This window comes from Dermacentor andersoni, chromosome 4, assembly GCF_023375885.2.
Source record: "Dermacentor andersoni chromosome 4, qqDerAnde1_hic_scaffold, whole genome shotgun sequence".
In the NCBI taxonomy this organism is placed as follows: Eukaryota; Metazoa; Arthropoda; class Arachnida; order Ixodida; family Ixodidae; genus Dermacentor; species Dermacentor andersoni.
The window spans coordinates 181,324,946-181,346,736 of NC_092817.1; the positions used below are offsets into that span (position 1 = coordinate 181,324,946).

At 46.4% G+C, this 21,791-nt stretch overlaps 1 protein-coding gene across 1 annotated transcript in view; it reads left to right on the plus strand.

Annotated features, from left to right (window-relative positions):
• The first annotated feature begins 875 nt into the window (after positions 1-875).
• LOC129384868 (uncharacterized) overlaps positions 876-21,791 on the plus strand; it is a 50,524-nt gene continuing 29,608 nt past the window's right edge. The window contains exons 1-2 of the mRNA XM_055070452.1: positions 876-1,382; positions 10,372-10,521. Of these exons, the coding sequence (XP_054926427.1) occupies positions 1,058-1,382; positions 10,372-10,521 (475 nt within the window). The 5' untranslated portion in view covers positions 876-1,057. The remainder of the gene's footprint in view (positions 1,383-10,371; positions 10,522-21,791) is intronic.

The window sequence follows — 21,791 nt, forward strand, 5'->3', positions numbered from 1 at the left end:
AACCTCATTTAGCGTCATTGTTGTTAAGGTCACTGTATGAAAGCTCCAAGTGACACGGCGTATTTGGATATATACCGCTCTTAATTTTTTGGGAGTTCGATAAAACTACACGCTGAGCATCTATATCTATTGATACGAATGAGTTAGCTTTTTATCAGCCTGCGGTAAAACACTGGCTTTGAATATTTTGCCTATAATGAATACTTGAAAGCTTATTTTGTAATAGTTTTTCATTCGGAAAATTCATTTACCTACAAAAGAACTAATGCTGCTTAGTCAAAACGGCAGTGATTACTACAGTGATAGTTAGGCCATCGCAACGTACACCGCTCTATTTAAGCCCTGGCAAAAGTTCAGTAAGCTAGTAAGTAGTTATAGACCTCGCCAGCAGTTAAAAATCAGATCACCGGCGTATCTCTTAACAATCGTTGAAGAAAAGTCACCGGTACATTTTATTGTAGTCGACAAACGTCACGTAAGCTTTTTTTTCCTCTATTCAGCGATCTTAATCATGTGATTCAACTGGCCCGTTATGACATCACATGAATCTTGCTTGACTACCTCTTCTTCCTGACACATTTGAGGCTTTGTGCTATGGGAACCTTAAATAACGCCTGCGTATCACGATTATTTTGTGGATACAAGTTTATTCTCGGGCACCGAGCATGTAATATACTTAATTTTGAAAGGCTATTATACAGGTTCATTAAGAACCAGAGTGAAATTACAATTGTTGCAGCATTGCAAAAATTGTCATTCAGCGTTTTGTCTGCGTAGAGTATGTAATTCGTGTCGTGAACTACCGCGTAGAGTTAATGAGCATGGTGGCTGCGTTCGGGTGCTCTCGGTGCACATTACCACGCATCAGGTGTAGGTTCAAGAAGATCAGGTACCGAAAGTTACCCTAGAGTCATCACTACTCATAACATATTGTGTGATTTACGAACATTACACCCTAAAGCTTATTTCAGTGATCTCGCGTGTTTCTGCATTGTCTGCAGTGATCCCCGCGCCACCACCGCCGAGCACTGCTCCATCGACTCCAGTTGTAACAGGGATGTCTACAAGGATCTCTCGATTACCCATCGTGCCTCCAGCAACGCCCGCGCCCACAACGCCATCTACGTCAAGTACAACGACCAGGACTACCACGTCAACAACTACCACGACGAAGACCACGACGACGACGACCACCACAGCTGCCACGACGAGGACGACCACCACGACTGCCACGACGAGGACGACCACCACGACCACCACGACGACCACGATGACCACGACGACCACAACCACCACAACAACGACCACAACCACGACAACAACCACGACCACAACCACGACGACAACTACCCGCCCGCGAACTACCACCAGCTACCCTGTTGGTATGTATAGTATGTATGTATAGCTGCGAAGCAACTGACCACGGCGGCGGTCAGACCTGCGACGCTGCAGAGAGTGCTAAGAATCCCTGGCTCCGGACAGGCCGCCAATGGAATATGAACCTGGCAACGTTTAACGCTAGAACGTTATTTAGTGAGGCGAGTCTAGCAGTGTTATTGGTGGAATTAGAGGGCAGTAAATGGGATATAATAGGGCTCAGTGACGTTAGGAGGCCAAAAGAAGCATATACAGTGCTAAAAAGCGGGCACGTCCTGTGCTACCGGGGCTTAGCGGAGAGATGAAAACTAGGAGTTCGATTCCTGATTAATAAGAACATAGCTGGCAACATACAGGAACTCTATAGCATTAACGAGAGGGTGGCAGGTCTTGTTGTAAAACTTAATAAGAGGTACAAAATGAAGGTAGTACAGCTCTACGCCCCTACATCCAGTCATGATGACCAGGAAGCCGAAAGCTTCTATGAAGACGTGGAATCGGCGATGGGTAAAGTCAAAACAAAATACAGTATACTGATGGGCGACTTCAATGCCAAGGTAGGCAAGAAGCAGGCTGGAGACAAGGCAGTGGGGGGATATGGCATAGGCACTAGGAATAGCAGGGGAGAGTTATTAGTAGAGTTTGCGGAACAGAATAATATGCGGATAATGAATACCTTCTTCCGCAAGCGAGATAGCCGAAAGTGGACGGGGAGGAGCCCGAACGGCGAGACTAGAAATGAAATAGGCTTCATACCCTGCGCTAACCCTGGCATCATACAAGATGTGGACGTGCTCAGCAAGGTGCGCTGCAGTGACCATAGGATGGTAAGAACACGAATTAGCCAAGAGCTGTGGAGGGAACGGAAGCAACAGGTACATAAGAAGTCGATCAATGAGTTAGCGGTAAGAGGGACAATAGAGGAATTCCAGATCAAGCTACAGAACAGGTATTCGGCTTTGACTCAGGAAGAGGACCTTAGTGTTGAAACAATGAACGACAATCTTGTGGGCACCATTAAGGAGTGTGCAATAGAAGTCGGTGGTAACTCCGTTAGACAAGATACCAGTAAGCTAACGCAGGAGACAAAAGATCTGATCAAGAAACGCCAATGTATGAAAGCCTCTAAACCTACAGCTAGAATAGAACTGGCAGAACTTTCGAAGTTAATCAACAAGCGTAAGACAGCTGACATAAGGAAGTATAATATGGACAAAATTGAACATGCTCTCAGGAACGGAGGAAGCCTAAAAGCAGTGAAGAAGAAACTAGGAATTCGCAAGAATCAGATGTATGCGTTAAGAGACAAAGCCGGCAATATCATAACTAATATGGATGAGATAGTTCAAGTGGCTGAGGAGTTCTATAGAGATTTATACAGTACCAGTGGCACCCACGACGATAATGGAAGAGAGAATAGACTAGAAAAATTTGAAATCCCACAGGTAACGCCGGAAGAAGGAAAGAAAGCTTTGGGAGCTATGCAAAGGGGGAAGGCAGCCGGGGAGGATCAGGAAACAGCAGATTTGTTGAAGTATGGTGCGCAGATTGTTCTAGAGAAACTGGCCACCCTGTGTACTTATGCAATGCCTCATGACTAACGCTAAAAACGCTAACATAACCCTAATCCATAAGGGAGGGGACGCCAAAGACTTGAAAAATTATAGACCTATCAGTTTACTGTCCGTTGCCTACAAAGTATTTACTAAGGTAATTGCAAATAGAATCAGGAACACCTTAGACTTCCGTCAACCAAAGGACCAGGCAGGATTCCGTAAAGGCTACTCAACAATAGACCATATTCACACTATCAATCAGGTGATAGAAAAATGTGCGGAATATAACCAACCTTTATATATAGCTTTCATTGATTACGAGAAAGCGTTTGATTCAGTCGAAACCTCAGCAGTCATGGAGGCATTGCGGAATCAGGGTGTAGACGAGCCGCATGTAAAAATACTGAAAGATAGGTATAGCGGCTCCACAGCCACCGTAGTCCTCCATAAAGAAAGCAACAAAATCCCAATAAAGAAAGGCGTCAGGCAGGGAGATACGATCTCTCCAATGCTATTCACAGCGTGTTTACAGGAGGTATTCAGAGACCTGGATTGGGAAGAATTGGGGATAAGAGTTAATGGAGAATACCTTAGTAACTTGCGATTCACTGATGATATTGCCTTGCTTAGTAACTCAGGGGACCAACTGCAATGCATTCTCACTGACCTGTAGAGGCAAAGCCGAAGGTTGGGTCTAAAAATTAATCTGCAGAAAACTAAAGTAATGCTTAACAGTCTCGGAATGGAACAGCAGTTTACGATAGGTAGCGAGGCACTGGAAGTGGTAAGGGAATACATCTACTTAGGACAGGTAGTGACTGCTGATCCGGATCATGAGAGTGAAATAATCAGAAGAATAAGAATGGGCTGGGGTGCGTTTGGCAGGTATTCGCAGATCATGAACAGCAGGTTGCCATTATCCCTCAAGAGAAAAGTATATAACAGCTGTGTGTTACCAGTACTCACGTACGGGGCAGAAACCTGGAGGCTTAGGAAAAGGGTGCTACTTAAATTGAGGACGACGCAACGAGCTATGGAAAGAAGAATGGTAGGTGTAACGTTAAGGGATAAGGAAAGAGCAGATTGGGTGAGGGAACAAACGTGATTTAATGATATCTTAGTTGAAATCAAGAAAAAGAAATGGGCATGGGCAGGACACGTAGTGAGGAGGGAAGATAACCGATGCTCATTAAGAGTGACGGAATGGATTCCAAGGGAAGGAAAGCGTAGCAGATTGCGGCAGAAAGTTAGGTGGGCGGATGAGATTAAGAAGTTTGCAGGGCTGATGATGATGATGATGATGATGATGATGATGATGATGATAGTGAATGGCAGCTATATGTAGCGCTATAAAGTGGATGGTTTCCAGAATCCCATTATTTAAAAGCATTGAGAAGAGCAGTAATTTAGAAACAGTTCTGGTCGTGCAGTATTCGTTGGAGCACTGTGTAACAGCCATAGCATGGAATTGGCCTGCGTTATCAGAGTGCTTCAATAGCTCGGTTCTATATTTTACGACGCTGTTTCCTTCCTCGAATCTTTTAGAGCTCTCTATATATCCAGTGCAGTTAGACAGTATAATGAATGTGCGACCAGTAATACATAGAAAGATGAGAAAGCAGCATGGCACGCTTGCTTTTAGCAGCTGCCGACAGGTAGCGACCAGGTAGGACGCAAGCTTATCCTAGCGCTGCATTGACAGCAGCTAGATTCTCCATACACGAAGCAATCTCGCTTTTTTTTTTCTTACAAGCCAGGCAAGTAACATTCTCAAGTCTTACATTGAATTTTCCGTACTATGAAATGCGATCTTTATGCGAAATTTGACGAACAGAGCAGCGGCAAGCGCGAAATCTTTTGCCATAGATTTCTGCGCACAGAGCGTAAGTTTCTATAAAAAGCGTAATTATTGCTGAATACGGCGTCTTTTTTTACTTTTGACTCTTGGCTATGAACAAGTTTGTTAGCTCACTGTATTCATGATAGGCTAAATGTTCCTTCCCTCTCCTCCGTTGCCACCTTATTCGCCCGTAACACGTGTAGTCCTGTTCACGCAAGCACCTTCTTACGCTCAGACGCTTCGATCTATCTGCGTACCCCTTTCGTTCTGCGGCAGGTGCTCATCAATGGTTCCTCGAAGCCATAATTTGTAACTTCTTAGCCTTGAATAATGTCGGCTATATCCTACTCATTCCCGTAGGTAATTCTCCTGATCTCTGTCAACCAAATGTAAACGCAAAGTAGAGAAACACCTGTGTGCGCTGAGTGGAGACAACGGCACAGAAGAAATAGGGTTATTGCCCTCGAACTTACGTGGATAAACCAATTTGAAGGACCTTTAGGGAAGAATATACCAGAAAATGCAAATTAGACACCAATGCCATTGCACGAGCAGAATCTGGTTCCCCTCCGCAGTAAATAAAAAAAATTGCCAAATAAAAAAAGACACCATCGGGCCCACAAAGTTGCTACTGCTGATGAAGAAGATTTACAGGCATCCCCTTTGAAACTGGGCTGGTACAAATAGCCACCTAGCATGCCTGATTCATTCAGGTGTACTTTACATGTCATTAGTGGCAGCATTTTTGTATGCATTTCTATAATCTTCTTTTTTTCCTCAAAACTTCTCCGTCTACATAAGCTGGTCATCAACAACTAGCGCTACAAGCAGCCGCTAGAGGAGACAGCCGCCGCTGTCTCCAGTAATCCTCATATTTCCCGGATAATTTCTCACACAGCCCATAGTTTAAAATTTCTGATCGAAAATAAAGACTGCATCGCTATACCCAGATCTAGAATGAGCGGAAATGTTTCAATTCAATTTTTTGCTCACCAGTTCAATTACCACCAAGTGGCACTGAAAAAGTACTCAAGACTTGACTTCCGGAATTATCACGTCTTCCCGCCGTTATGACTGTGGCGAAATGAGTTGATTTTATTCTGATGTGACTCATGGTGCAGGGGCCATCGCAGTTAATGTGCTTGCATCTGTTTATAATTGTGTGGTAGTCACTGTGTGTTTGCATGTCTCTGAAGAAATATTTCTCCGTTATCATGAAATAGCGTTTTGCTAGATGATTCATTACAAAATGAAGTCGCTCTGCAGAAAGTATGGCAAAATACAGAGCAGGAAAAATTGCGACAGAAATGGTCTTGCATGGTGGGAAAAGCGTTCCGGAGCTTTTTTTTTTTTTTTTTTGCCGGTGACCCTCTTTCCCGTTCTCATGCCGTCTTGTGATTCGCGGCGAAGTTTCTGATCACATTGGCTGAGACGCTGCCAGTGCCAGTTCTGCACAATGCCAGATTATATGGCGCGCACTCAACCGTGCTTCCATCTAACTCTAGTGCCAAAGCCGGAGCCAATCCAAATTTTACGTACGGTCAGTGGGCTCTAAGCAAGCAAGAATTTAAGGAAGAAATATAGAAAAACAACCTCAGTTCCCATCCACTCTGGGAACAAGGCTGAAGAGTGAACCTGTGTATGTAGGCTCCCTGATGGTGAACTGCACCTCCGCCGCGGGTAGGCCCGAAATGGCACCATCCCCGGAATCGGCCCACGTGTGGGGAGTGCTTAACGCCCGGTGCGCACCCGCCGCGGGTCGGCCCGGCAATGCACTATCTTCGTGATTGGCCCACGTGTGGGGAGTGCTTAAGGCCTGCTTCATCTCCGCCGCTGGTCGGCACGGCATCGCACAATCATTGGGGATTGGTCCACGTATCATCATCATCATCAGCCTGGTTAAGCGCACTGCAGGGCAAAGGCCTCTCCCATACTTCTCCAACTACCCCGGTCATGTGCAAATTGTGGCCATGTTGTCCCTGCAAAGTTCGTAATCTCATCCGCCCACCTAACTTCCTGCCTCCCCTTGCTACGCTTCCCTTCCTTTAGAATTCAATCCGTAACCCTTAACGACCATCGGTTATCTTCCCTCCTCATTACATGTCATCCCATGCCCATCGTTTTTTTCTTGATTTCAACTAAGATATCATTAACTCGCATTTGTTCCCTCACCCAACCTGCTCTTTACTTATCCCTCAAGGTTACACCCATCATTGTTCTTTCCATAGCTCGTTGCGTCGTCCTCAATTTAAGTAGAACTATCTTCATAAGCCTCCAGGGACCCGCCATGGTTGCTCAGTGGCTATGGTGTAGGGGATCACGAGGTCGCGGGATCGAATCCCGGGTTGGCGGCCTCACTTCGATGGAGGCGAAATGCGAAATCACTCGTATACCTAGATTTAGGTGCACCTTAAAGAACGCCAGGTGGTTAAAATTTCCGGAGTCCTCCACTACGGCGTGCCTCATATTCAGAAAATGGTTTTGGCACGTAAAACCCCATAAAAATAAATAAGCCTCTAGGCTTCTGCCCCGTACGTCAGTACTGGTGAGACACAGCTGTTATACACTTTTCTCTTGAGGTATAATGACAACCTGCTGTGCATGATCTGAGAATGCCTGCCAAACGCACCCCAGCCCGTTCTTAATCTTCCGATTATTTCAGTCTCATGATCCGGATCCGCGGTCGCCACCTGTCCTAAGTAGATATATTCTCTTACTACTTCCAGTGCCCCGCTACCTATCGTAAACTGCTGTTCTTTTCCGAGATTGTTAAAACATTACTTTAGTTTTCTGCAGAATAGTTTTATACCCATCCTTCTCCTTTTCCTCTCCCGGTCAGTGAGCATGCATTGCAATTTGTCCCCCTGAGTTACTAAGTAAGGCAATATCATCAGCGAATAGCAAGTTACTAAGATATTCTCCATTAACTCTTATCCCCAATTCTTCCCAATGCAGGTCTCTGAATACCTCCTGTAAACACGATATGAATAGCATTGGAGAGATCGTATCTCCCTGCCTGACGCCTTTCTTTATTGGGGATTTCATTGCTTTCTTTATGGAGGACTATGGTGGCCGTGGAGCCGCTGTAGATATTTTAAGTGTTTTTACATACGGCTCGTCTACTGACTGCTGAGGTTTCCACTGAATCAAACGCTTTCTCGTAATAAATGAAAGCTATATATAAGGGTTGTTTATATTCCGCACATTTCTTTATCACCTGATCGATAGTGTGAATATGGTCTATTGTTGAGTAGGCTTTACAGGATCCTGCATGGTCCTTTGGTTGAGAGAAGTCTAAGGTATTCCTGATTCTATTTGCGCTTACCTTAGTAAATGGTTTGCAGGCAACGGACAGTATGCTGATCGGTCTATAATTTTTTCAAATCTTTGGCGTCCCCTTTCTTATGGATTAGGAATATGTCAGCGTTTTTCCAAGATTCCAGTAGCCACAAGGTCATGAGGCATTGCGTATACAGAGTGGCCTGTTTTTCTCGAACAATCTGCCCACCATCTTTCAAAAATCTGGTGTTACCGGATCCTCCCCAGCTACCTTCCCCCTTTCCATAGCTCCCAAAGCTATTTACATCTTCCGGCGTTACCTGTGGGATTTAAAATTTTTCTAGGCTATTCTCTCTTCCATTATCGTCGTGGGTGCCACTGGTACTGTATCGATCTCTATAGAAATCCTCAGCCTCTTGAACTATCTCATCCATATTAGTAATGATATTGCCAGCTTTGTATCTTAAAGCATACATCGGATTCTTGCCTATTCCGGGTTTTTTCTTCACTGCATTTAGGCTTCCTCCGTTCTTGAGAGTATGTTCAATTCTATCCATATTATACTTCCTTATGTCAGATGTCTTACGCTCGTTGATTAACTTGAAAGTTCTTCCAGAGCTATTCTAGCTGTAGGGTTAGAGGCTTTCATACATTGGCGTTTCTTGACGAGATCCTGTCTAGCGGAGTTACCATCGACTTCTATTGCACACTCCTTAATGATGCCCATAAGATAATCGTTGATTGCTTCAACACTAATGTCCTCTTTCTGAGTTAAAGCCGAATAGCTGCTTTGTAGCTTGACCCCGAATTTCTCTATTTTCCCCCTTACCGCTAACTCATTGATCGGCTTCTTATGTACCAGTTTCTTCCTTTCCATCCTCTAGGCTAATTCGAGTTCTTCCTAGCGTCACTGCAGTGCACCTTGCCGAGTACGTTCACTTCTTGTATGATGCCAGGGTTAGCGCAGAGTAAAAAGTCTATTTAATTTATAGTCTCGCCATTCGCGTTCCTCCACGTCCACATTCGGCTATCCCGCTAGCAGAAGAAGGTATTCATTATCCGCATAATATTGTGTTCTGCAAGCTCTTCTAATACCTCTCCCCTGCTATTCCTAGAGCCTATGCCATATACCCCACTGACTTGTCTCCAGCCTGCATCTGGCCTACCCTGGCCTTGAAGTCGCCCATCAGTATGGTGTATTTTGTTTTGACTTTACCCATCGCCGATTCCTCGTCTTCATAGAAGCTTTCGACTTCCTGGTCATCGTGGCTGGATGTAGGGGCGTAGACCTGTACGACATCCAATTTTTACCTCTTAAAAAGTTTCATAACATGACCTGCCACCCTCTCGTTAATGCTATAGGATTCCTGTATGTTACTAGCTATATCCTTATTCGTCAGGAATCCGACTCGTAGTTCTCGTATCTCCTCTAAGCCCCGGTAGGAGAGGACGTTCCCGCTCTTTAGCACTGTACATGCTTCTTTTTTCCTCCTAACTTCACTAAGCCTTATTATATCCCAATTACTGCCTCTTATTCCTCCAATTGCACTAATAGACTCGCCTCACTAGATAATGTTCTAGCGTTAAACTTTGCCAGGTTCAGATTCCAATGGCGGCCTGTTCGGCCCGTATAGGAAGTGCTTAACGCCTTCTTCATCTCCGCAGCGGGTCGGCCCGCCACTGCACTATCCTCGGGGTCGCCCTCGTGTGGGGTGTTCTTAACGCTTGCTTCACCTCCGCCGCTAGTCGGCCCGGCAATGCAGTATCTTCGGGATCATTCCACGTTTGGGTAGTGGCTAACGCCTCCTTCATCTCCTCCGCGGGTCGGCCCGGCATAGCACAAACTTCGGGATTGGCCCACGTATGGGGAGTCCTTAACGCCTGCTTCATCTCCGCTGCCCGTCGGCCTGGCATTGCACTATCCTCGGAATCAGCCCACATATGGGGAGTGCTTCATGCGTGCTTCTCTCCGCCACTGGTCGGCTCGGCATAGCACAATCTTCGGGATCGACCCACATGTGGGGAGCGCTTAACGCCTGCTTCACCTCCGCCGGGGGTGGGCCCGGCATCGCAGCATCCTTGGGATCGGCCCACGTATTGGGAGTGCCTCCTACATTTTTCGCTTACGACACGAAAATTTCCTTGATCGGTAGCGGTATACAGCTTCGCGGTAATAACAAGCGTATTATTTTGCTTCGAACTTTGAATTGATGTGGTTAGTTCTGTTCCGTGTGTTCTCACTGCCCGATGTGATGAAAAACGTCAATATTAAAAAAAAGTAGGCGTTCATTGATGCATTACGTTCTTGTTAAATCGCAGATAAAGGTCCTCTACTCTGCACAATCAAGGCTTCCAACCGCTACCCCGAATACCGAATGCATGATGTCGCCACGCAGCCTTTTCCGTACGCTACCCTTTGCGACTACGTCATCGTCGACATCGCGCAGTCACCGGATGGCAGCTATAACTGTAAGTGGTGAAGAAAAATGCAACACATCGGCAGTGATAGGCCCACCATGTCGGTTGGTCATGCCAGCGCAATTACCAAGGCTATAGGGAACATCTTTGTAATTAAACTGCAGATTGTGCACATTACATGAACCTGCTGTCATGCGGACAAGTGTAGTATTCGCCACGTGCTTTTGTGATGTTGATACATGCGAGCTAGGAATAGGAAAAGCTGGTGCACTTTCGCTATCACCGTGTCAACGTTAACTAAAGTGGGGAAACTGGCCACTTCGTATACAGGCTGTTTTTTAGAACTGCACCAACTTTTTTAATTTTTAAATATTGCCTATCAAATACTGTATCAAGAATTGTACTATGGCATATAGGACCATTCTAATCCTTGATTTACATTACTCGATAAGGCTGCGAATAATACTACGAGGACTCAAAATGTTTAATTGAACAATTGAAGTAATTCCGCTGATAAAGGTTTTCAATTAATTACATTATGTCACATATTTTAGTCTGCGAGTTACAGCAACTGAGTTCGCACGGCGTATCCACTTGGAAAAAATTCTCTGGACAGCACCAGTTCCAATACATCCGACGAAATGCAGTTGCATTCCAGTTTATTCTTTAAAATCCCGCTGTTTTCTTCATTGAAGCACAAAAGTAACTGGAAAACCAATGCATTTCGACGTTAACCTTGAAAATTATCATCTCGGAATTATGTGCAAAGTGGCGCGTAAAGGATTCGGACACAAGAAAAAACGCTAGCATACATAAGATGCAAACTTACAGCAGTTTTATTTCTGAAAGAGCGCGACCTTTTTCTGCGCTTGCTACAACACTGCGCATGTGCTGAGAAATATCTTTACCCTCGTGTACCTCTACTCAAAAGAAGCTGTCTTTTTTTCTGGCAATGCAACTGACGCCTGACTGATGCACCTATTTCGTAATTTATAGATATTAGGTTTCGCCATCATCAAGCGAGTCATTTCATTTTTTGCTTCTTGCTATTATTGCGCAGTGGTCGGACCTAGCTTTGCATCTGCAATCTCTGCAGTGAATGGCTAACCAGCCACCTGTCTTATCTTTAACTTTATTCGCGCGCTCCCGCAGCCTCTCATTAATGCAGCGACCTGACTGTCTGACGGAAGACCGTTTACATAACAGCGGTGTACGGGAGACTATGCCTCCATTGCACGTTACATAATTTGTGCGATGTTGAGTGTTGCGCAATTTCGTTTCTACTTCTTTCTGTCCCCGTCATTTTGCATAAATTTTTCAACCCATACGTAGCAGAGAACAACTGTTTTACGTCAACACGTTAGGCCGCCTTTAAATTGTGCGATACCCTATGAATATAGGGGATTACCGTAATCTACCTTTTTTCTCTTGTGATTTACGCGCAGCATTACTGGTGGCCCTTATGGCCTTGAGAAGCTTTTCGGCTACGGAAATTAACGCCTGTCTGAGAGACGAGTGCATTCCGGGCTCAAACTGGGATTCATTAACTGGGAGCATGATTTTTGGAATGCATTCTCGAGACAGATTTACAATTGCATTTCTAATTAGTTTCCAATGTACGCAGCCAAAGGCAAAGATGACCCGCCGTGGTTGCTCAGTGGCTATGGTGTTGGGCTGCTGAGCACGAGGTCGCGGGATCGAATCCCGGCCACGGCGGCCGCATTTCGATGGGGGCGAAATGCGAAAACACCTGTGTACTTAGATTTAGGTGCACGTTAAAGAACCCCAGGTGGTCCAAATTTCCGGAGTCCTCCACTACGGCGTGCCTCATAATCAGAAAGTGGTTTTGGCACGTTAAACCCCATAATTTAATTTTAAATTTTAAGGCAAAGATGGTTTAGTTAGCTTCTGCCTCGAAGCTCCAACTCAAATGGTCATCGTTGTAAATAAACCTTATGGCTATGAGCGGGATGCTTTCGTTGCTGGGTAATTCGTGCGTCATTTGCACAGGCTTCAGACATTATTCTGCGATGGACAGAACTTCTGCGACTTTTAGGTTAAAATCGGATGGGTTGCATTCTAAAAGAAAGAAATCACCATCGACATATTAAAACCCTTTGCACACCTTTGTTGTTAGTACTTCAGTGGCCAGTGTTCTATTCAGGTGCAGTAACAATAGATCGCTGACTAAAGTTGCAATACAACACCCTATGCAGACGGCCGTCTTTTGTAATATGTGCCTGCCGTCCCAATTAATGAATGTCGATGAAAGGTAAAATTTAGGAAGCTATAAAAAATTCCCACAGGCAAGTGTGGTCTCGGATTGAAAGATCATCTCTCCGAATTCGTCAATAGCTCTTTCTATGCAGAGAAGTTCATCGTGAGGTAATGAGAAGTCAAGATGGCTAACGTCGATTAAAAAGGCTTTGACATTCTTTTCTGCATGCTAGCTTACAAAATGTAAAACCTCATACGAATTCTTCGTTAGAAATGAGTCATTTACAAGTAGGAGTTTTAGTTAACAACTTTTTGCGTTTTCACGTTAAGAAAACAGATTTAGATGATCCCTAGAACCTTTTCTATACTTTTCCGGAGCCTAGAAAAATTCGGTCGCGTGAATATTTCCGTTGCCTCGCACTTCAATTTCTGCAAGAGTATGCCCTCATGGCGATTAAACAATTTAGATACAGCCTGTCTGGCTTTCTTGCAAAACGTGCTGGATTTCAAAACTGCGAACCCGTCCTGTACTCTGTACATACTTATGGTATACCAACAGGATCAAATAGATACTTTAGTGCAAAATCTCGGAATTGGTGCCGTTCAGAGAATTCGTTCCAAGTGATTGCACCATGCCAACTCGGCGGCTATAATTCGTTATTTGAAATATGCGGCGTAAAGTTATTATTTAAAGAATAATTTGTGTAATTACGTTCAATATTCAATTGAACATTTTGATTTCTCGCAAAACTAATGACCGCCGCATCGAGTAATTTGATCAAACATTAAAATTGTGCTATCTGCTATACGAAATCTATAAAAGTTCGGTGCAGCTCAAGAAGAAGAAAAAAAGAAACACCGATTATATAAAGCACCGGCGAAAACACCCGGCTTTCAGCCGCTTATTGGTACTAGTTCATCTTCGGAGCTCTTGGTTCTGCATGGTCTTCGCCCGTTCACCCTCTGGGACCACTACAATGAATAGAGGTCAAGCAGTGATAAAAACACTGCCCGTGCTATAAATGTCAAATCGTAAAAGTCGCAGAACACTTGTTAGTTTTATCTATGAGCGCCACTCTCTTTCCACGGAAACATTTCCTCTAGGCGGGCCGACTTTGCGCAGACCGTAACGAAGATATTATTAAGATGCTATCGATAGCCACCGCGAGAAAGACGATGAAGTCTTTGTGCTCTCGACACAAGCGAATGTCTGCCTGGTGGCGTGGTAGTGTAAATACAGCGTAGATAGTCTTATTTATCTGTCTGTCCACATCTAACATTCTTGTGGCGGTTTGCGAACCACGTTCTCGCCACGGAGATCCGTAGGGGTCGATACATCGAGCTTCTCACCATGGCTCCATTTGAAGAGACAGAATCAGCCATGGCTGCAGCTCGTGAAACTGCCCTAATCGAGAAGATTACCCACTTGGTGTGTTCTCAGGCCTGGACGGAGACGATGTTGACGAATGGATCAAGCTCTATGAACGCGCGCCAATGCTAGTAACAGCGGTAACAACAAACTCATGAAAAAGCGTTAACCAGCAGGGACATTTTTTAAAGAAAAGCTGCGACACTATCTGGCGACCCCAACGGGCGCAAGTGTGCCGCGAGAAAGGCGGCTGCGACTCGTGCCCGGACACCTACGGAGCCGTGCGTTTCACACGTGCAGGACTCCTTGGCTCTCTGCTGCAAAGCTGACGACAAGATGCCTGACACATATAAGGTCGATAATGCTAAAAGGAATCTCGGACGAAGCTTTCAATTTGCTTCTTTTCTGCGACATCACAATAAAATACCGTCACTATGAACAAGCTAAGAGCTGCCGTATCGCGCACCATATCACGCGACTGCACAATACTGCTACTACGTCAACTCCTGAGGATCGACCCCGTCAGCCAGTCACCTGTGACAACGTAACCCACTTTGTTCGCCGCGAGCTCGAGGCAACCTATTCACCATCCTTCTTCACAAGGCCTTCCGATCCTCCAGCAACCACGATTGCGATGATCGAGGCTTTTGTGCGATGGGTATTTGAGATCACGGCTGAGAAATCCATGTTTTCGTCGACACAACACACCCTTTCTCCAAATTGTTGCCGCCCTCCCCCTCTCCGGAAGTCTTTTTCCAACACTTTTCTGAGCGCGTCCCAATGGCATACCACCGATGACAAACCCATCTGCTTTTACTGCTGTCGCATCGGCCTCGCCACTCTTAACTCCTGCAACTGAAGGCTCCAACAAACTCAGGCATACGCCGGCGCTTATTCCCGTACTTTTGGACCTACTACTGCCTATGCCACCCGCCATCAACCCACTGCCTCTGATGCCCCAGTTCCGAACCTTCGCTACAGCCGATCACCTTAACCTCGACACCATCAGTCTCGTTCGCCGCAACCCCATAGCTTCTTATCACCATCAATCGCCGCCCGCACCCTGCCGAAAAACTGGACACTGTAGCTTCTTGAGGTGAAGCTGCGGTGTCGATCCAGCTCCCAAATCCTCTGCTGACGTTACCTACGAAATCAATGGTCTCCAAACCACGCAGTTCAGGTGGTTGCACAGCTAAGCTGTACACGACATCTAGAACGGGTACCCATTACGACGTAGCTTGAAATTATTCACGTGGCGACATTGAAGTGTACTTTGTCTAATTATTAGCCTAAAACTTCTGGACGACCTGCGACTTGGTTGGCGCCCCTACGTCGTGCACCTAGAAGGAGTGGACCAGAGACGAGACAAATTCGCCGCGCCTCGTATGCACGCTGCTCTTGAGGAGTTGTGTCCTTACGTGGCTTTCCCATATCCATGTCAACACAGTAAATTAACTGCTAGGCGGGATGTTCTTTTACGTATGAAATTACAGTTACGTCATTTCTTACAACAGTCAAGCTGCCGTCGTCGCGGAACTTGCGCAACGGTAATCTTTACCGGGAACGTATGAGAGGAGCGCTACGTGCTTCACATTGCACGTAGGCGCAGCATCACCTTACAAAACTCACCACCTTATAATAACAGCATACTCAAACGTATGCTGTTCTGTATGTTGTGCGCGTGATTTAAAAAAAATGTATGAATTGTTGGCTTCGCTTTGCTGAGTACTTGTAGCCTCTGCCTTACGGGTAGTATGATCAAAAGCACCTGGATGTATGATCCATAGGTGATGATAGCTTTCTGTCGACGTTACGCCGCGACAAAATCCTGGGGTCCTTGATGTAGACACCTTTGCTGTAAAAAAAAAAAAAAAAAACTTTCTTGACACTGATGTTGACGGCTTTGCGATTAATCATAAAGCTCACCCCAGCTTTGACATGAGTCGACCGCGTTGCGAATGGTGGTACTATCCCTACGGTGGGCATGTGTACGTGACGGATCAGCATCGCCTGCCGCTGTACTCCCGACCTCTTCACCGTAATTGCTATATGACCCCATGACGTAATTCTCGTACTCAATTTTCTCTCCGCGCATTCGGATATTATTGACTGCTCTGCTAGAACTCTTCCTCTTGAGTTGCCGATTCTCTCATAACGTTCTGACGCAACCCCGTGCCGCTAACGCCCCACCGGCTTCATTCGCCTGTCAACAATGTCATTAGCCTATATGCAACTCTAGTCCTCCCCGCCTGTTCAGGATAGAGAGTACCTCATCCCTCCTGTGCCCGATATTCCATTGCAATATGATGTCCCCATGACTCACAGTGTTCGTACTAAAACAACTAACCGGCCTCGCATGCTCATTTGTAGCTCTAACATGGCGTGTTTTTTTTAATCAAACAGCGCGCTGTACGTGATTTTTTTCGTTGAAGGCATGAGCCTGTCATAGCCGATGATCGAGTTCCATGATGGGAGTCACACTTACAACGTATACGATTGTGATCGAGATGATAGAACACGTGATGGCCTCCTTCTCGGCATGAAATAAATGCTTTCGTTTTACTCCAGTAACTAAGATTGTCCCCTCGAAATCGTCTTGGCACTCGGCTCAACGCTTACTCACAGAATTCTTAAAGGAGCCTGTTATCGTCCACTAAATTCCAATCATTTCTTTGTTAACGACTTGCGTGCTAACTTGAAACAAGTGAAAGAGTCATTATCGACTCATTTGTTCTGCTTTTTAAGCGATTTAAATTTTCCGGAATTCATCTGGGTGCACATATCATGTACACCCGGCAGCAAAATAAGCCGGGGCACGCCGAGCGGCGGCCGAAATCAGATAAAACTGCATCACCGCACCATCTGACGTTGAGCGTCTGAGGTTGTGCAGGCTCGCAGCCATGTCCTTTTACTCGCTCGCCGCATACTAGCTGACTACACGTAGGGTTTGGTGGTAGGGGTCGCTTTCTTTGTTTAATCCGTCGCGCACTCAGTTGGACGGGGACATGTTGGTGGCGAGGCGGTGGGTGTGAAGCCTGCACTGCTCGGTTTGCCCCGACCAGACAGATGACGCATAGCAGCCAGACCTTCTCTCTCTTTTTTTTTTGAGTGTGCTCTCGTTCACCGCTGCTGGCACGTGTTTTTGTTAATTTATGTAACCACGCGCAACGCGTTGTGATTTTCATACATGTTATAGGCGGTCACAGTGCCTGAAGCAGCGCCATCACACAACATAGTAAGAAGGATTGCGTCGTTAGACCTCCTGTCCGATAGCTTGAAGATGAGTTTTTGAGTTTCACCGCGCGAAGCAATGGTTTGTCTGCTTTCAAAGACAACACTATGCAGCGTCAAGTATTGAAGGGGACGAGTGTTCTATTAGTGTCCGCCGCGGTGACCTTGTGGTTATGGTGCTTGGCTGCTGATCCGAAAGACGCAGGTTCGATCCTGACCAGGGCGGTCGCTTTTTCGATGTAGGCAGAAATGCTAGAGGCCGGTGCACTGCGCGTTATCAGCGCGCGTCAGAGAACCCCAGGGGTTAAAATATTCCGCAGCCCTGCACTACGGAGTCCCCCATAATCACATCGTCATTTTGACACGTAAAACTGCAGCAGTCGTTAGTTTTCTATTATTGGGCACATGTGTCGCACTCAAAATCTGACGGCGACGTCAGTCTGCCCGGCTGTGTTATGTCGCTGTGTACTATTAAGGCGCTGATAAAAAAATATAAAAAGCGAGCCAGAGGGGCACCGCACGAGCATAAAGATTTAACTACCCAGTGAATAAGGTGGTGTTCAGAGGTTCGACTAGAAATGGGCTGCCACTCCATTTCTTGATCTTTACCCGCTCCCCGTGTGTTCTGTCTTCTCATTGGCCAGCAATACTGTTTAATGGTTTAGAATTGCGGAGAGCCGAACAACGGTGCGGCGTCTTCTGAAATGACACCACGTGTCCCAGTTGAAGAGCGGAAGCTCATCGTCAGATTTTTCGTTGAGCGTGCACCGCAGAGAGAAACTTGCCCGAAAACTGGCACGTCGAAGTCATCGGCGAGCAGAATTATCCGTGCACAGCCGACGACAAACCAATCTGCTTCCGCTGCCACCGCGTTGGTCATGTATCCCGCCACTGCCACACCACCTGGATGCCGCCGTACTGGAGCTCATTCAACTGACGCTCTTGAACTTCGCTAAGCACGCCTTTTATTGTTTACCGGTAGATTGCATAGGGCCTACAACCCTGTGACGTTTCAGGGGACGCTGTTTCTTGGCAGCCATTGTGATGGGCAAGGACGAGCAGGCTCTCCTAGTAGGCAACTGGCCCCACCACATTTTGCATGTTTTGGGCTACTTGTTCAGCGTTCCTTCGTTTTAAGTGGCACCGCCCTGGTGACGTAGAGGTTTGGCGCTACTTTGGTAATTGCAAAGGCGCGGGATCAAAGTCTTCCCATGGAGGCACTTTTTCGATGCGAGAGCATTTCAAAAACGTTCATGTAACACGTATTCCGTGTGCATTAAGAAGCGAAAGAGGGTCAAAAGTATACTGGAGTCTTCCACTAGGATATGCCTTATACTGATATTCTGGTTTTGCCATGTAAAACTCGAGAATATATTTTTTACTTCAATTTGACTTGCTGACGTACAGCTGCTTGCGTCTATGCTAGCAGTGTGTATGCGTGACATTTTGGCCAGTAAATTGCATAATTTTTGCAAACCGCAATGTTCAGCGTACCACATTCATCACTGAGCTCAGTCACTGCATTGGAGGGCCATTATTCGCCCGCGCTACGCGTTAATTGTGTCAGTTCGATAGAGCAGCGTTGATGCAACAGTCACACAGTATACTCCAAAAATCTGTACAGCGCACTAATGTCTGCATGTTAGCTTATCTCGCTCATGAAAAACAGCTACAGCACAGTCGTAATGTACTGCATCACTCTCCGTAAGCAATGGCACGTCGGCGATGGAAGTCACTTTTAAAGCGAAGGCTTTACTAACCGTGTGGAGCCGGGTTTTGCCGTCGTGAGCAGTTTGACCTTCATATGACTGCAGCTGCGCCGTATACTTGGAAGCGCATTTCAATTTTTTAATGTCTCCCTTTTTGTGGATTGGTATAATGTATAATTATAATGGTTACAGTATGAATATGTTGTAGTTAAATATAAGTATAATTATTACAGCTAAATCAAAGGTTAACCAAGTGAAACCAACACTTACCCATGCAGGCTAAGCCAAGCTTTGGCATTGCATATCAAGCGTTAGCTGAACTAAGCCGCAGCCAACTCTTTCGAACCAACTGAATATAGAAGGCCGCGCAGTGAAGGTCACTACAAAGTGAATTGAGCATACAGTCCTATTGTCGCGTCCAATATGCGGCACGAAGAGAAAGACGAAGATCTCGCGTACTGCAGAAGAGAAGTCCATGCCTAATGGTTTTTCAGTATACCTAATTAAATTGTCCTGCCCTGTTAGGTCAGTTCTTGCTGCTTGTGCATTGTGTCACTGGTGGAGGTGCTGGGTAAATGTTTGGAACGTCTGTCAACAGCCACACATGTTACCGAGGACGAATTCCGCGCATCAAAACCACCGTTGACCGCGCCAGCCGTCGCATATTAGGCCTAATCCCAGAATTCAGTCCCCTACCAGGAAGTCTGCCTGTGACCAGGCATGACCAAGACATCGCAGACTCAGACTCTGTACAGATGACTCTTCTGACTCCTCGATCTCCCGTGAAATTTTACGGAAATGCCTGCGAAAAAAGAAGACTGGTTCGAGTATTAAGAGAGCGTAGCCGAGTATAAAGAGTGCCTCGCTGGACAGAAGCTATCTTACGTGTCTTTCTCTCTTGAAGAATGGGCCCGCACATGTTTTGTAAAGGGCGAGAGAAACTGGCCAAGCTGGGATGAGTTAGGCTACCAGTTCCTTCATACGTCCGGGAGCGGCGAAAGGCGAGACCACGCAAAGCACCCTCTAGAATCACGGATTCAGAGGTGAGCAAAACTGTCGCCATCAGGGTCGTCGTGCAGACCTTGATATGTATGAGGCGAAAAAAACTCAGCCACCTCACGTGCGGCATGTGCGGCTGGCTTGTCTTGTGCGGAACCCGCCGACAAGTTTCAATGCATTTATTACGGAATCCACAGCCATAGAGCGCACGTTACATCTACGCTGCCGCCAGTGTGATCGCCTGACCAGCGCTAGACAGACAAGCGCCGCAGCAGTGACGGTCACAGAAGAGGGTTCAGTGCGCCGGCTGATACGCGAAATTTTTCAGGGAGCGATTAAGCTCACTTCCACGGCAAGTTAGTGCACAGATGCGTCGCTGATGAAGTTGTGCGCCAATAAGGCTGTTGATTTCGGCTTCCGAGCCAAATCCCTGGACGCAGCAGCTCAGCTACGCAGATATTCTCCGTCGAACGCCACCTCGAATGCCCACGCCGCAGTATCACCAGCAGTCTCCACAGGTATCACCATGGTAGCACAGGGGACCATCGACGCGACAACCGCTTCACTGAACCGACATTTGCGCAAACTTGACTATAAGCCCTGGCGCTTCCAGTGTGGGGAAGCAAGGCGTATCTGCCGTCATTGCCCGTATCGCTTCGCAGGGTACTAATTATTTCCATATACTGCTTCTCGTCGCGCTTTTGACGGCAGCCAAGCGGAACACCGACGCGTATTCGACGATCTGGCGAGCCTATTCTCCCGGTTGCCGATCGCACTCACCCTCTTCGGGGCATCATTTTCCACCTGCACGACGCAGTTTCACCGACGTGGCCCAAAGGACATCTCACTGTCCAGACCGGGAAAACTGAAGGCCCCGACCTCATGGTGAGAGGGCTTTCACACTTCAAAGTGCCGAAAATTCTCCGTTATCGTCGGGTCATTTGACGACGGAGGAAATTATTTTCGCCGATGTTGCTGTATCGATTTACGGCCATGACGTGGCGATGCTGGTGCACACTGGCCCAGTCTTTTTATTATTGATTCAAAAACTGTCGGACCGAGTTCGCAAATTGAAAATGGAGTCGATGGGGCTGCACATTAGAGTTGCTCGAGGGAAGCTACCGACACTTACGAGTAATGTGTACTTCAAGGATCAACATTGGGGATTCATCATTCGTCGCAAATTTTGTTATTCTTCCCTACTGTTGCAAAGATGTCACCTTCGGTAGGCCTTCTTTCGCGAGTACGGCGCCGTCGTCAACATACTAGAAGGTACACTAACTTTTTCTGTGGACCAAAGTGCTGGGCTACAACGCAAGTCCTTGCGCATCTTAGATGACGCGACCATTCCACCGTTATGTTGGGGTCTTCGTTCCGTCAGGCGCGACACAAAGTACAATGGAGAAGGTCTTAAAGAGCAGACAATTACGCTTTTGCCGTCTCAAGTTGTTGCCACAGCCAGAAGTATCGTCAAAGTAATGCATGGGCAAGCAGAAGTACTGCTAAAAAAAGTTCAGAAAGGAACGGCTACACATTGCAAAAAGGCAGCGCAGCAGCTGCTTACCCCGACGAGAATGCAGAGTTCCGCGAATGCGTTCCACAACAAAAGGGAGAGCACTACACTTTGGCGCCGCTACCTGATCTTGACGTGAGCGCAAGCTTACTACAAGCGGAAAGGCCGCGCCTTGTGGACCTGTTGCACCAGTTCAGGATTACTTGCCATCGACATCGAGAGTCGGTCAGATGCCACTAACGAAGCACCGTATTATCAAGGAGGCGAAAGCTAGACCAATGCG